Here is a 17,655-nt window from a genome sequence, read left to right on the forward strand (position 1 = left end):
TTTAGTATATCATAAGGTTGTGTAATCATTATCACTCTAATTCCAGAATATTTCCATCACACGAAACATTTGTAAATATTATCAAAACATAGTAATTATAACAGTGTGGTGAAGGAAAAAGACAAAGTGATCAACAGACTACATAAAAATAAAAACTTATATGTGACAAAAGACACTAACAAAGTTAAAAGAGAATAACAAAATGAGCAAAATATTGGTATCCACAATGTATACTATATAAAGAAGTACATAATAACTCTTACAAATTAATAAAGAGATAATAAAAATGGACAAAAAATAAGAAGGTAGTTTATAAAAAAGGAAAGCCAAAGGATCACTAAACATAACAAGATGCCAGACCCCAGCAGTACAGGGAAATGCAAATTAAACCATTGAAATCTCTGGCTTTACCTATCAGGTTAGCAGACTTAAAATATTTGCTTGGTAATATTTAGTGAGGTCAAGAATAGTGGAAGTGTAATTTGGTACAACCACTTTGGAGGACTGATTCACAATATAAATTTATTACAAATAAAAATGTATATAGTTAGCAGTTCTACTACTTGACATCTACTGGAAACAAATATTTGAAATATTTATACAGGTATTTGTACCAGGAGACATATACAGACATGTATTCTCCTTGCAGGTGTGTCCAATCTTTTGACTTGCCTGGGCCACACTGGAAAAAGAGAATTGTATTGGGCCACACATAAAATACACTAACACTAACAATAGCTGATGAGCTAAAAAATAAATAAATAAAATAAAACCTTGAAAAAAATCTCATGTTTTAAGAAAGTTTACAAATTTGTATTGGGCTGCAGTCAGAGCCGTTTTGGAACTCATGCAGCCTGCAGGCCGTAGGTTGAACAAGCTTGGTTTAAAGCATACATCAAAACAGTAGCATCACTTGTTCTTTAAAGGAGGTTGACACTTTTTCTTACAGTTGAAGAGCACAGAAAGATGACAGAATTAAGATCAGTGTCTGTTACAGCAAAAATAAATGAGATAAACTTTTCTGTTAAAACTATATTTTCATTTTGAGTCAAATAACAAAAAGCAGGGACTCTTTAAAATGAGTGATTCAAGGAGAACAAAAGGCTTGAAACAAACATTAATAAAACAATGGTTTAGATATTAATATTAAACAATTTGTTTTTGAGACAAAGTCTTGCTGTGTCACTTCCAGGTTGGAGTGTAGTGGCATGATCATGGCTCACTGTAGCCTTGAAATCCTGGGCTCGATGGATCGTCCCACCTCAATCCCACCCTTGCTCCCCCCACTGCCAGTAACTAGGACATCAGGCTACCAAATTCAGCTAATTTTTAAATTTTTTGTAGAGATGGGGTCTCGCTATGTTGTACAGGCTGGTCTTGAACTCCTGGTGCTCAAGTGATCCTCTGGCCTCAGTCCCTGAAAGTATTGAGATTACAGGCATGAATCACCACTCCCAGCTAGATATTAATATTAAACAATTAAAGGTTAAAATGGAATAATAGCTCTTTTATATGTATATAAAAAGGAAAGTTTCAGCTTTTAATCTTTTACTCTATTGTTTTGCTTTCCTGTGTTAAATTTGAGAGTTAATAGAGAATGGAGGGACACAGAAATCAGATAATCAATTGAGAAAATGGTAAGATTTAGTTGATGAGTCATGAATATGGGTGGTATAAATTTTAAAAGGCTTATCTTAAATACAGAAATACTACAAAGATCATTACTATACTTGTCAAAAACATTAAATTCTTAAACTTTTTTGTTTCTCAGCATTTGACTTAATGTTTTGTATGTAGTGGTTTCAGTTAATGTGTGTAGTTGTTGATGTTGATAATGATGGTAATGATGGTAAGGATGAAATGCTAACAAAATGAGAGTTCTGAGTTGCTATGACAAGGAAAAAATTTTTTATTGCTTTATATAGCCAAGTCAGATGCTTAATTTCTTTCTTTCAGATATTTAATGACTCTGCTGTGGATAACCATTCAAAATGTTCACATATTACGGCTATCAAAAGTTCACAAAAGTTTATGCAAGTCAGGTAACTTTTAAAAAAAAGAAAATGCTTTAACCTCTGAAATAATTTATGGATATCAACTCAGAAAAAATACAAAAATTATATTTATTCTATTTTAGATTGTTAACTCCACAGAAACAATCAAATTCCAATCAGTGGTTTGAAAAAGGAGATAAAGGTATTTGCCGTTTATATTTTTTTCTAAGAAGTAGGGGTAACAAATTATATCAGGCTTTTATATTAGTCAAATAAATTGTTGGCATTATTTGCATCTCTGGTTGACTGACCATGCATGCCAGGCTTTAAAATACATCTTCCCTAAATATAAAACAAATACATTTTATTGTAGAATATTATGAAAACAAGTGAAGGAGACATAAAATCCTTTACAGACAAGCAAATGCTTAGAGATTTTGTCACCACCAGGCCTGCCCTACAAGAGATCCTGAAGGAAGCACTAAACATGGAAAGGAACAACTGGTACTAGCCATTACAAAAACATGCCAAAATGTAAAGACCATCAATGCTAGGAAGAAACTGCATCAATTAACATGCAAAATAACCAGCTAATATCATAATGACAGGATCAAGTTCACACATAACAATATTAACCTTAAATGTAAATGGACTAAATGGTCCAATTGAAAGACACAGACTGGCAAATTGGATAAAGACTCAAGACCCATCAGTTTGCTGTATTCAGGAGACCCATCTCACATGCAGAGACACACATAGGCTCAAAATAAAGAGATGGAGGAAGATCTACCAAGCAAATGGAAAACAAAAAAAGGCATGGGTTGTAATCCTAGTCTCTGATAAAACAGACTTTAAACCAACAAACATCAAAAGAGACAAGACCATTACATAATGGTAAAGGGATCAATTCAACAAGAAGAGCTAACTGTCTAAAATATATATGCACCCAATACAGGAGCATCCAGATTCATAAAGCAAGTCCTTAGAGACTTAAAAGAGACTTAGACTCCCACACAATGATAATGGGAGACTTTAACACCCCACTGTCAACATTAGACAGATCAACAAGACAGAAAGTTAACAAGGATATCAAGGAATTGAACTCAACTCTGCACCAAGTGGACCTAATAGACATCTGTAGAACTCTCCACCCCAAATCAACAGAATATACATTCTTCTCAGCACCACATCGCACTTATTCCAAAATTGACCACATAGTTGGAAGTAAAGCACTCCTTAGCAAATGTAAAAGAACAGAAATTATAACAAACTGTCTCTCAGACCACAGTGCAATCAAACTAGAACTCAGGACTAAGAAACTCAATCAAAACCATTCAACTATATGGAAACTGAACAACCTGCTCCTGAATGACTACTGTGTACATAACGAAATGAAGGCAGAAATAAAGATGTTCTTTGAAACCAATGAGAACAAAGATACACATTTAAAGCAGTGTGTAGAGGGAATCTCTGTGACACATTTAAAGCAGTGTATAGAGGGAAATTTATAGCACTAAATGCCCACAAGAGAAAGCAGGAAAGATCTAAAATTGACACTCTAACATCGCAATTAAAGGAACTGGAGAAGCAAGAGCAAACACATTCAAAAGCTAGCAGAAGGCAAGAAATAACTAAGATCAGAGCAAAACTGAAGGAGATAGAGACACAAAAACCCTTCAAAAATCAATGAATCCAAGAGCTGGTTTTTTTAAAAGATCGACAAAATTGATAGACTGCTAGCAAGACTAATAAAGAAGAAAAGAGAGAAGAATCAAATAGACACAATAAAAAATAAGGGGGATATCACCACCGACCCCACAGAAATACAAACTACCATCAGAGAATACTATAAACCCTCTACACAAATAAACTAGAAAACCCAGAAGAAATGGATAAATTCCTGGACACATATACTCTCCCAAGACTAAACCAGGAAGAAGTTAAATCCTTGAATAGACCAATAGCAGGCTCTGAAATTGAGGCAATAATTAACAGCCTACCAGCCAGAAAAAGTCCACGACCAGATTCACAGCCGAATTCTACCAGAGGTACAAGGAGGAGCTGGTACCATTCCTTCTGAAACTATTCCAATCAATAGAAAAAGAGGGAATCCTCCCTCACTCATTTTATGAGGCCAACATCGTCCTGATACCAAAACCTGGCAGAGACACAACAAAAAAAGAGAATTTTAGACCAACATCCCTGATGAACATCAATGCAAAAATCATCAATAAAATACTGGCAAACCGAATCCAGCAGCACATCAAAAAGCTTATCCACCATGATCAAGTGGGCTTCATCCCTGGGATGCAAGGCTGGTTCAACATACGCAAATCAATAAATGTAATCCAGCATATAAACAGAACCAATGACAAAAACCACATGATTATCTCAATAGATGCAGAAAAGGCCTTTGACAAAATTCAACACCCCTTCATGAAAAACTCTCAATAAACTAGGTATTGATGGAACGTATCTCAAAATAATAAGAGCTATTTATGACAAACCCACAGCCAATATCATACTGAATGGGCAAAAACTGGAAGCATTCCCTTTGAAAACTGGCACAAGATGAGGATGCCCTCTCTCACCACTCCTATTCAACATAGTGTTGGAAGTTCTGGCCAGGGCAATCAGGCAAGAGAAAGAAATAAAGGGCATTCAATTAGGAAAAGAAGAAGTCAAATTGTCCCGTTTGCAGATGACATGATTGTATATTTAGAAAACCCCATCATCTCAGCCCAAAATCTCCTTAAGCTAACAAGCAACTTCAGCAAAGTCTCAGGATACAAAATCAAAGCGCAAAAACCACAAGCATTCTTATACACCAATAACAGCCAAACAGAGAGTCAAATCATGAATGAACTCACATTCACAATTGCTACAAAGAGAATAAAATACCTAGGAATTCAACTTACAAAGGATGTGAAGGACCTCTTCAAGGAGAACTACAAACCACTGCTCAGTGAAATAAAAGAAGACATAAACAAATGGAAGAACATACGATACTCATGGATAGGAAGAATCAATGTTGTGAAAATGGCCATACTGCCCAAGGTAATTTATGGCTTCAATGCCATCCCCATTAAGCTACCAATGACTTTCTTCACATAATTGGAAAAAACTGCTTTAAAGTTCACATGGAACCAAAAAACAGCCTGCATTGCCAAGACAATCCTAAGCCAAAAGAACAAAGCTGGAGGCATCATGCTACCTGACTTCAAACTATACTACAAGGCAACAGTAACCAAAACAGCATGGTACTGGTACCAAAACAGAGGTATAGACCAGTGGAACAGAACAGGGCCCTCAGAAATAATACCCTATGTCTACAGCCATCTGATATTTGACAAACCTGACAAAAACAAGAAAGGGAGAAACAATTCCCTATTTAATAAATGGTACTGGGAAAATTGGCTAGACATAAGTAGAAAGCTGAAACTGGATCCTTTCCTTATTCCTTATACGAAGATTAATTCAAGATGGATTAGAGACTTAAATGTTAGACCTAAAACCATAAAAACTCTAGAGGAAAACCGAGGTAATACCATTCAGGACATAGGCATGGGCAAGGTCTTCATGTCTAAAACACCAAAAGTAACGGCAACAAAAGCCAAAATTGACAAATGGGATCTAATTAAACTAAAGAGCTTCTGCACAGCAAAAGAAACTACCATCAGAGTGAATGGGCAACCTACAGAATGGGAGAAAATTTTTGCAATCTACTCATCTGCAAATCTACTCATCTGACTCATCCAGAACCTACAAGGAACCCAAACAAATTTACAAGAAAAAAACAAACAACCCCATCAAAAAGTGGGCAAAGGATATGAAGAGACAATTCTCAAAAGAAGACATTTATACAACCAACAGACACATGAAAAAATGCTCATCATCACTCACCATCAGAGAAATGCAAATCAAAACCACAATGAGATACCATCTCACACCAGTTAGAATGGCAATCATGAAAAAGTCAGGAAACAACAGGTCCTGGAGAGGATGTGGAGAAATAGGAACACTTTAACAGTGTTGGTGGGATTGTAAACTAGTTCAACCATTGTGGAAGACAGTGTGGCGATTCCTCAAGGATCTAGAACTAGAAATAGCATTTGACCCAGCCATCCCATTACTGGGCATATACCCAAAGGATTATAAATCATGCTGCTATAAAGACACATGCACACGTATGTTTATTGCGGCACTATTCACAATAGCAAAGGCTTGGAATCAACCCAAATGTCCATCACTGACAGACTGGATAAAGAAAATGTGGTACATATACACCGTGGAATACTATGCAGCCATAAAAAAGGATGAGTTTGTGTCCTTTGTTGGGACACGGATGAAGCTGGAAGCCATCATTCTCAGCAAACTATCGCAAGAACAGAAAACCAGACACCGCATGTTCTCACTCATAGGCGGGAATTGAACAATGAGATCACTTGGACACAGGAAGAGGAACATCACACACTGGGGCCTATTGTGGGGAGGGGGTGGGGGGAGGGATAGCATTAGGAGATATACCTAATGTAAATGATGAGTTAATGGGTGCAGCACACCTACATGGCACATGTATGCATATGTAACAAACCTGCACGTTGTGCACATGTACCCTAGAACTTAAAGTATATAAAAACAAAAGAATATTTGGAAAACAAAAAAAGATATAAAGAAAACAAAAATATCATCACTCAGACATAACTGAACATCATAAATACTGGCGTATACTGTTTTTTCTATGCATTTTTATTCTTTTTTCCTCCAAGTTTGAATCATATTATATACATAATTTTTTATTCTTTTTTCCCACTTGATATACTATTTAGGTTATTTCTCTATGTCAGTAAATAGATTTTATTTGTAATGATTGTATAATGTTCCATTGTATGGATATGCCGTAATTTATTTAGTCATTCTTTCACATGGAATATTTTGGTTTTTTTTTTTTCAGTTTTTTTGCTATTATAAATAATGCCTCCATATTCTTTTACATTAATCTTTTAAAACTTTGGACTATTTTCTTTGAATAAAGTTACTGAAGGATCACAGGATATATATATGAGTTTATCATCCCCAAGTCATCTAGCTTTTCTAACTTTGACACACCCTTGAAAATATGAACTAATTCTCTGTATGTATATACATACACATGTGTATACATGTATGTATATGTATATTAACATAATGGTGAATGTATATATAACATATGCCACACGGATATATTTTTTTGTAAACTAGTAATGCATAACAATTGCTCTATTAAAGTATATAAAAGTCTATATCTCTTTTTGTCTCATAACTGACTTTTGTTTTGAAGTTTTAAAAATGCCTTATTCTGATAGCATGAAATGGATGTATATTTAGAATGTTCATTTAATATACTATGAGTCTTTTTGTCACACTCAGTATAGGATTCACCCAACACAGTATGCTTAATCCACAAAGATGCTCCTTCTGAGAGAAAAAAATTATATATTACCTGTGCAGGTGATCTGTTTCACCTGTTTATAATCTGTATATGCCAAGCTGACAGAGTGTTTGACAAGGAGGAATAGCCAATCTCTAGGAATATGGGGAAATGCACATATCTCACATAGCCCTACCTGCTGTGGAGCATGTATAGTGAGGCTTCATACCCAAGAATGAATATAATTATTTTGAAATTAAAATTTTTTTTTCAATAATTTTCAAACCCAGCTTTTGAAGAAATTAATATGTGGTAAAAATAATACTTATGACTTAAATGTAAGAGACAAAAAGTGTAAAATTCTCAGAAGATCAAATAGAAAATCATCTTCATGACTTCAAGATAGGAAAGGATTTCTCAAGCATTAAAAAGTCCAATCATGAAAGAAAGATGAAGAAATTTGGCAATATTAAAATATAGAATTCCTGTTTATCAAAAGATACCATAAAAAGAGTACAAGAGCAAATAATATATTTGAAGTACATAAAACTTTCAAAAGAGTCGTTTCCAAAATGTGTAAAGCAGTTCTATAGATGAAGAAGAAAAAAGCAGACAACCCAATTAGAAATATGTGCAAAGTATGAAAGTATACACTTTAGAAAAGAGAACCTTTTGTGGCAGATAAACGTATGAAAATCAGGTAACTCAAAATAAAACTACAGTGAGGTATCATTACACATCCACCAGGTTAGCAAAATTCAAAAAGTCTAACAACACTAAGTAGGAGAATGTAGGACAATAGGAATTCTCATAAACTATTGGTGGGAACTCCATTAATAAATGACTACATATTGAGACCATACCTAAATTATAATTGGAGCTAATCATTTTGTCTGGTGATATTGAATGATTTCCTGGAGTAATTCAGAATGACAGATTACCACAAAAAATTGGTACAACTGTTCGGAAAAATTTGGCATCTAGTAAAATTAGAGATATACATACCCCATACCTCATAGTTCCAATCCTAGGTATATACTAGAGAAATAGAAGTACATACATGCAAGGATATATGTAAAAGAATGTTCATAATATCATTGATTGTACATGAAAGCAGAAACACTTCAAATATCCATTTGCAATAGAATGGATAGATATATTGTGTTTGTGCAATGAAATACTTTACATCAGTAAAAATAAGAGAACTGTGTCTTTGTGCAATAATATGGATGCATCTTACAAGCATATGCAAAACAAAAAACCAAAACATAAGAGCATACATATGTTATTATATCACATTTAAAACAGGAAAAATAGGCTATATTAAAAGCAAACTAAGGAAATGATTGTCACAAAAGTCAGGATAGTGATTACCTCTGAGGAGCAAGACTTGGTGAATGTGAAACCTTTTAGAGTGCTCATGATGTTGGATTTCTTTACCTGGGTAAAGAGACATGGGTATTCTCTTTATAATTTTGTTTGTTAAACTGTTCATATTTTTTATTCTCTTATCTGTATGTATTATGTTGAACCATATGAACTTGCCATTTTTGCAGGTTAAAACAGCTAAATATTAGCTATTTCAAATGGCTCTAGACTAATGTTTTATTTTACAATACAATTACAAAAAGAGAAAAATAGTTTGTTCTTATATGACAGCAGATGCTGAGTATGGAGATAAAGGGACAGTAAGACAAGTAAGAGAATCAAAATGTACTTCACAAGTAAGTCCAATATTTTATTTCTAATTTCTAAGCAAAAATTCCAATTTAAAATATTATGACTAAATTTCAGATTTAGTACAATGATTTATGTGGTTTATGTGAGATGTTGTCAGCTTGGTGATCATGTTTCTAGAGAGTTACACATTCTGTTTTTCAGATTAAAAGATGAAGCCACAAACATTTTATATGAAAATATACAAAAATATATTATTCATCCATGAAAAAGAGTGAAATTTAGTTATTTGCAGCAACATGGATGGAACTGGTGGTCATTATGTTAAGCAAAATAAAACAAGCGCAGAAAGACAAATATCACATCTTCTCACTCATATGTGGGAGCTAAAAAAGCGAGTTTCAAGATGATACAGTATAGATTGGTGGTTACCAGAGTCCAGGAAGGGTAGTGGGGAAGGCAGAATGTAGAGAAGCTGATTAATGGATGCAACTATATAGTTTGATAAAAGAAATAAGGCCTTGTGTTAGATAGATCAGTATAGTGACTACAGCTTACAGCCATCTATTGTACCTGTCAAAATAGCTAGGAGAGAATAAGTCAAAGTTTCTAGCATGAAGAAAAGACAAATATTTAAGGTGATGGATATCCCAACTACACTGATTTGATATTTACAAATTACATGAATGTGTTAAATTATCACATGTATCCCAAAACTATGTAAACTATTATGCATCAATAAATTTTTTTTTTTTTTTTTTTTTTTTTTTTTTTTTTTTTTTTTTGAGACGGAGTCTTGCTCTGTCGCCCAGGCTGGAGTGCAGTGGCCAGATCTCGGCTCACTGCAAGCTCCGCCTCCCGGGTTTACGCCATTCTCCTGCCTCAGCCTCCCAAATAGCTGGGACTACAGGCGCCTGCCACCTCGCCCGGCTAGCTTTTTGTATTTTTTAGTAGAGACGGGGTTTCACCGGGTTAGCCAGGATGGTCTCGATCTCCTGACCTCGTGATCCGCCTGTCTCGGCCTCCCAAAGTGCTGGGATTACAGGCTTGAGCCACCGCGCCCGGCCAAATTTTTTAAAAAATTAAAAAACATATACAAAAAGTTATCATTAGTAAGTGACAGTGTATCTTGACCACAACTAAATAATGATTGATAAAAATAATTTTATTTGGTAAGATTGAATGATTCACCACGGCAATTCAAGAGCAGTGGTTGCTATAAAAGTATCTTGAAAGCATTATTTAAATAGTGGAACACTTTCCTGATGATAGATGTAAACAATGTATATCAAGTTCAGTCTAACTATTAAAGGTTAAAATAAGAGAAACATCAAGTAGTATTTTGCTGTAAAAAAAACACAAGTAATAAGCACATTTTTTGATGAAGGGACCCAGATTATTTCTGTAATGGGATTTGGCATAACAAGCATATTTGACAAATCATATCTCTATTCTACAAAATGACATAAAGGAAAATTAGTATTCAGATTCTCAATTATTGTAGAGAAAGTAGCATAACAGATTTATAAGGTCAAAAAAGTGTGAAAATGAAATTAATCAGTGAGAGCAAGATTGCTTAAAAGTACATCATTTTTCACTTTCAAGGAGATAGCATATGTAATTGTTCACCCAAAGAGCATATTGTGGAAATTTTAAAAGAAAAATCATTCCTAATCATTTTTTTTCATCAATTCCAATATGTTCTGGCTGTCATTTACTTTTTCAGGTAGGAGTGGAAGATGGAACTGGAAAGAAAAGAAAAAATCGGATAAATATTTATTTTTCTATATTTTGGTATATGTTTTAGTATCACTTTCACCAGTTATTCTTATTTCACTTATTTTGTCTGTGAAATGTTAACATCATGGATTAATAAGGTATTTTCCTCATGCATTTTTATGTGTGTCATTTATGCCACAGCATTTGTTTTTTATGTTACTTTGAATTTGCAGGCTATATATACTGAACATTTTGGGAAGCCAATAGAAAATGATAGTGACGAAGAAGAGAGAGCTGAGAATTTTCCACGAACATCTGAAATTCCTATATTTTTAGGAACTCCTGAAGCTGTGAAAGCATCTGAGTCATTGGAGAAAATAAAATTCCCTAAAACCCCCCCATTCGAAATGTAGGATTTTAATTAATAACTACTGTTAAATTATCTGTGTGTTGAATTATATAAATAACTGATAGGAATAGTAAGATGCCTAGTACCTGTAACTTTAACAAATTTTTATTATGTAGTATTTCAGACATGCAAAGAAGAGAAAGACTAATATAACACACCTCCATTTACCCTCACCCTGTTTTAACAATTATTAATACCCTGCTGTTCCTGTTTCATAGACCCTCTTCCCCATTTTTCCTGCAACATTTAGCTGAAGATGGCATAAATCCCATGTACTTATAAAGCAATAGTGTGTAGATTTAAGATTTTTCCAAAGGATAAAGAAAATTTAAAATGTCAAGCTAAGCCTAGCATAGAGGCATGTGCCTGCAGTCCCAGCTATTTGGGACACTAAGGGAGGAGAATTCCTTGAGCCCAGGAATTTGAATCCAGCCTGAGCAACATAGTGAGACTCTATTTAAAAAAAAAAAAAGTCAAGCTAAAAAGCTGTTGTCACATATGGTAGAATGTAGACTTATCATCAATTAATGTTCCGTCAGTCATTTCTTCATATGTTGTAGTGTCTGAAGCAAGACTTGCCGTTTCTATTAAGCAAGCTCTTTAGGCATAAATATCTCTCACATGATTATTAAATTTTGGAAACCACATATTTGTAGTTTGCAGCCAAGAAAATAGTGCTGTACTTAACCTTTCTGTTTAGTCCATCCTCCTCCTTAACACTGAACCCTGAGGTTTCTCTAAAACATATGTCAAGCGGATTTCACTTCATGAGGGTTGTTTTGCATCAGACCTGTGCTCTACTTCCGCATTTTAAATTGCTAATAAGTGTTACTGATTTGAATGTCATGATGTTAACTCAAGCACAGTGCATTCAAAATGGAACCTGTCATCAAACCTGAGAACTGTGAAAGAATGTGAGCTCATACGCTAAAACCTCTCTCCATGGATGAGAAAACTATGATCTGTAAAGTTAAGTGACTCATTCATGGTAATAGAGATAGTTATGACAGTATCATCAGATTTCTATTAAATTTAACAAACACTTAACAAAATGTGCAAGGCACTGCTCTAGACATTTTATAAATACTGCTCATTTAATTTTCACACCAACCTTATTAGGTGTAGGTACATTATTATCCTTATTTTACAGAAGAGGAAACAGAATCACAGGTGATACAACTAATCAACATTAGAATAGAAATTTAAGCCCAGGCCGTTCTGGCTCTAGAATCCATGCTTTTAACCACTGGTATAAACTGTCTTGTCTAATTATTTTTCCCAAATCATATTATAATTTAACTTCCTTATACATCACTGTAATGGCTGGCTTCTCATCAACACTAAAATCTTGTCACTGGCATTCAAAATCTTGAAGACAGTACAGTGTCAAGGTTAAGAGCTTGGACTTTGAACTGGGATTGCTGCATTCACCTGCCACTTCTGGTACTTATTATTCTTTTAAGCAAATCATTTAACCTTTCTATGCTTCAAAATTCCCTACTGTAAAATGGAAGTGATAGTAACAGTACCTATTTCATAGGGTTCTTGTGAAGAATAAGTAAGTTATGCCTATGGAAGAACCTAGAATAGAGCCTGACAGGATATTCACAGTAGGTTTTCATAGTTATTATCCCCAAATTGATTGTTCTACTTTATTTAACATTAGTCTCCACCTTTCTCCATAGGATTGTCACTTCAATAACTACTTCCTATGTTTCCCTACTGTGCTAATTCTCACCTCTATGCTGTTGCTTGTGATGCTTACCAGTATTCAGTGTATAATAATAGATTTTTAACATTTTGATGATTTCTTATTTCTCAGTAACAGAAATAGAAATGCAGTACCTGAAGTTCAAACACAAAAGGAATCCCCTGGACTTTCTTTTCTTATGAGTTATACTTCTAGATCACCTGGATTGAATTTATTTGATTCTTCTGTATTTGATACAGAAATCTCATCAGATCAGGTAATATGAGAAGCCAAAAGTTTTATTTCTAAAAATTGTGCTCTGGAACTTTGAGTAATTTTAGTTCTTTAATACAAAACTGTCTTGGGGCAGATTATCAACAGAAGCATTTAAAAAAATTTCTGAGTATTGATAGTATGACAAAGTTCTCTATTACCTTTTTGTTTTCAACTTCGAATGCCTCATATTGACATCTGTTCATTAAAAACTGATCTCAGGATAGGGATAATTTAAATTACAGCTAAAGGCAGTTTAAAAAATGAATTTGACTTGATAGTTAATGTGTCTAACTTTCAGACAAACTAGAATTCTCAACATAAAAATATTCCATATTATAAATTGGTCTTTTCAACTACATGTGTATACATAGCAGCATTATCACTGGTTAATTTTAAAAGACCTAATATTGGTTTCTACTGTTCAGTGATATGAATCATGATAAAGTGCTTATTTCTATATGTAGAAATTAAAGCTGAAAACTGAGACATGCTTTATTCAAAAAGTCGAAACAATACAGTGTAGTGGTTAAAACTAGACTTTGAAGCCAGACTACTGAGATATGTACCAGATGTGGGATTTTGGGTAGGTGGCTTGGTTTCCTTATCTGTAAAATGAAATAATAACTATTATCATAGGGTTTGTGAGTATTAGAGTTTATACACATAAAGCACTTAGAAAAGTACCAACCACTTAATAATCCTACATAAATATCAATGTGATATGAGTAATATTGTTATTGCTCATTTAAGTTAATTACATTTAGCCAATTTTATGTGGATTAGAATATTTTATTTGCATATCTCTGACATTAAATTGTTGAAATTACAAATTTATTGATGGATGATATAGTAACATACATGTTATAGTATTTTACATCTTCAACTTTTGTCTCATTTTTTATTTAAATGCTTATTTTAAAAACAAGTAATTCCTAGGAGTATGCTGGGCATGAAAATAGACTATAGTTACTTAATTCTCATTTACAATAATAACATGAATGCAAAATGTATGTATATAAATTTAACAGGAAACATGTATACTATGAATAAGGAAAACTACAAAACGACTGAAAAAAGTTAATGAATACGTAAACACATGCAGTACTCGTATAGGAAGAAAATATTGTAAAGATAAATTTCTTCCCAATACAATTTATAAATATAGTCCAATTCAAATCTAATTATAATCCTGACAAGATTATATTTAATTTTTTGTTTTGTTTCTGTGGTGGTGGGATTGGGAAAGGAGATTGGCAAAATAATTAAAAACTGTCCTGGGGGAAAGTGGTCAAGAATAATCAAGAAAACATTGAAAATAAGATTGATGATAAATTAAAATGAAATTCTAAAAAATTCAACCCCAAAAGGCAGAAAAGAAACAATAAAAAACATATACACGGTTGTGCACATGTACCCTAGAACTTAAAGTATAATAAAAAAAATACACACAGTAAAAAAATCATAAAACAAATAAATTTTACACCAAAGAATGTGCTTTTTAATAATTACATTGTGTGAATGGGCTAAACACTCATTAAAAGACAAAGATTGTAAGAATGGGGAAAAAAAAAAAGCAAGACCCAAATATAAGCTATCTATAAGAAACATACTTTATTATTTTTTTTTTTTTTTGAGGCGGAGTCTCGCTCTGTCGCCCGGGCTGGAGTGCAGTGGCCGGATCTCAGCTCACTGCAAGCTCCACCTCCCGGGTTTACGCCATTCTCCTGCCTCAGCCTCCCGAATAGCTGGGACTACAGGCGCCCGCCACCTCGCCCGGCTAGTTTTTTTTGTATTTTTAGTAGAGACGGGGTTTCACCGTGTTCGCCAGGATGGTCTCGATCTCCTGACCTTGTGATCCGCCCGTCTCGGCCTCCCAAAGTGCTGGGATTACAGGCTTGAGCCACCGCGCCCGGCAAGAAACATACTTTAAATATAAAGGCAAAGACAGGTTGACAGTAAATGGATGGAAAATGATGTATCATGAAAATTAAGCATTAAAAGGTCACAGTGGCTATATTAATATAATTTCTGGTAGTCTTAAAGAATATTACTAGAAATGAGAGGAACATTTCATAAAGATAAAAAAGTCAGTTCATAAGGAAGCTATAACAGTCACAAATGTGTAAAGCCTAATAACAGCTTCAAAACACATGAAACAAAAAGTAACAGAATTAAAGGGAAAAATATACAAAAATTCAAACATAGAGGTTTTTAATACTCCTCTTTTAGCAGCTGGTAGAATTAGACAACACAATCAGTAAAGATCTTTAATAAGATCTGAATAACATCATCAATCACCTTGATCTAATTGACCTTTATAGTACATCACATCCAACAACGGCAGCATATATATTCTTTTCAGGTTCTGATGGTACCTTCAGCAAGATATACCATATTCTGGGCCATAAAATGAGTCTTAATGAATTTAAAAGGATTGAAATCAGAGTATGTTCTCTGACCACAGCGGAATTAAATTAGAACTCAATGTGATATCTAAGAAAATCCTAAATATGTAGGCCATAGATCAAAGAAGAAATCATGAGATAAATCAGAAAAAAATTTTATTTATTTATTTTTAGGTTTTATGGGTACATAGTAGATGTATATATTTATGGGGTTACGTAAGATATTTTGATACAGGCATGCAATGTGAAATAATCATATCATAGAAAGTAAGGGTATCCATCCCCTCAAACATTTATTCTTTGTCCTACAAACAATCCAATTATACTATTTTAGTTATTTTAAAATGTACAATTAGATTTGTTGACTATAGTCACCCTATTGTGCTATCAAATACTAGGTCCTATTCATTCTTGCTATGTTTTTTGTACCCATTAACCATTCCCACCTATCCCCGATCCCCCACCCCCCAACCTTTCCCAGCCTCTGGTAGTCATCCTTCTACTCCCTATCTCCGTGAGTTCAATTGTTTTTATTTTTAGGTCCCACAAATAAGTGAGAATATGCGGTTTGTCTTTCTGTGCCTGGCTTATTTCATTTAACATAATGACCTCTAGTTCCATCCATGTTGTTGCAAATCACAGGATCTCATTCCTTTTTTCCTTTCTTCCTGTCTTCCTTTTAGTGAAGGTGATTTTCTCTGATGGTGTGATTTAATTTCTTCCTTTTTATTTTTGGTGTATCCATTGTCTGTTTTTTGACTGAGGTTACCATGAGGCTCGAAAGGCTATCTTTTTTTTTTTTTTTTGAGACACATCTTACTCTCTCACCAGGCTGGAGTGCAGTTGGCACAATCTCGGCTCACTGCAACCTCCACCTCCCGAGTTCAAGTGATTCCCCTGCCTCATCCTCCTGAGTAGCTGTGACTACAGGTGCGTGCCACCACGCCTGGCAAATTTTTTTTTTTTTGTACTTTAGTAGAGACGGGGTTTCGCCATGTTGGCCAGGATGGTCTCCATCTCCTGACCTTGTAATCTGCCTGCCTTGGCCTCCCAAAGTGCTGGGATTACAGGAGTGAGCCACTGTGTCAAGCCTGAAATTCTATCTTTTAACCCATTATTTTAAACTGATGACAACTTAACACAAATTACATAAACAAACATGCAAAAATAAAGCTAATAAAAACTCTACACTTTAACTTAATCCCCTGGCATTCTAACTTTTTGCTGTTTCTCTTTATGTCTTACTGTACTGTCTGTGTCATGGAAAGTTGTTGTAGTTATTATTTTTGCTTGGTTCATCATTTAGTCTTTCTACTTAAAATAAGAGTAGTTTACACATCACAATTACAGTGTTATAATATTCTGTTTTTCTATGTGCTTACTATTGTCAGTGAGTTTTGTACCTTCAGTTGATTTCTTCTTGCTGACTAACATTGTTTTCTTTCAGATCAAAGAACTGCCTTTAGCATTTCTTATAGGACAGTTGTGTTGATGAAACCCCTCAGCTTTTGTTTGTTTGGGAAGGTCTTTATTTCTCTTCATGTTTGAAGGATATTTTTGCCAGATGTACTATTCTAGTGTAAGAGTTTTTTTCCTTCAGCACATTAAATACGTCATGCTACTCTCTCCTGGCCTGTACGGTTTCCACTGAAAAGTCTGCTGCCAGACATATTGGAGCTCCATTGTATGTTATTTATTTCTTTTCTCTTGCTGCTTTTAGGATCCTTTCTTTATCCTTGACCTTTGAGAATTTGAGCATTAGTTGCCTTGAACTGGTCTTCTTTGGGTTAAATCTGTTTGGTGTTCTATAACCTTCTTGTACTTGAATCTGGATATCTTTCTTTAGGTTTGGTAAGTTTTCTATTATTATCTCTTTGAATAAATTTTCTACTCCCGTCTCTTTCTCTATCGCCTCTTTAAGGCCAGTGACTCTTAGAGTTGCCCTTTTGAGGCTATTTTCTAGATCTTGCAGGTGTGCTTCATTCTTTTTTATACTATTTAAAATCTCCTCTGACTATGTATTTCCAAATAGCCTGTTTTCGAGTTCACTAATTCTTCTGCTTGATTAATTCTGC

General features: G+C 34.2%; 1 protein-coding gene across 1 annotated transcript in view; it reads left to right on the plus strand.

The window, feature by feature from the left end:
* Positions 1–17,655, plus strand: part of C5H14orf39 (chromosome 5 C14orf39 homolog) — a 540,151-nt gene that overhangs the window by 19,771 nt on the left and 502,725 nt on the right. Inside the window, exons 12-16 of the mRNA XM_010363120.1 lie at positions 1,957–2,042; positions 2,138–2,196; positions 9,067–9,128; positions 11,034–11,209; positions 13,032–13,176. Coding sequence (XP_010361422.1) covers positions 1,957–2,042; positions 2,138–2,196; positions 9,067–9,128; positions 11,034–11,209; positions 13,032–13,176 — 528 coding nt within the window. The remainder of the gene's footprint in view (positions 1–1,956; positions 2,043–2,137; positions 2,197–9,066; positions 9,129–11,033; positions 11,210–13,031; positions 13,177–17,655) is intronic.

This window comes from Rhinopithecus roxellana, chromosome 5, assembly GCF_007565055.1.
Source record: "Rhinopithecus roxellana isolate Shanxi Qingling chromosome 5, ASM756505v1, whole genome shotgun sequence".
Taxonomy (NCBI): Eukaryota; Metazoa; Chordata; class Mammalia; order Primates; family Cercopithecidae; genus Rhinopithecus; species Rhinopithecus roxellana.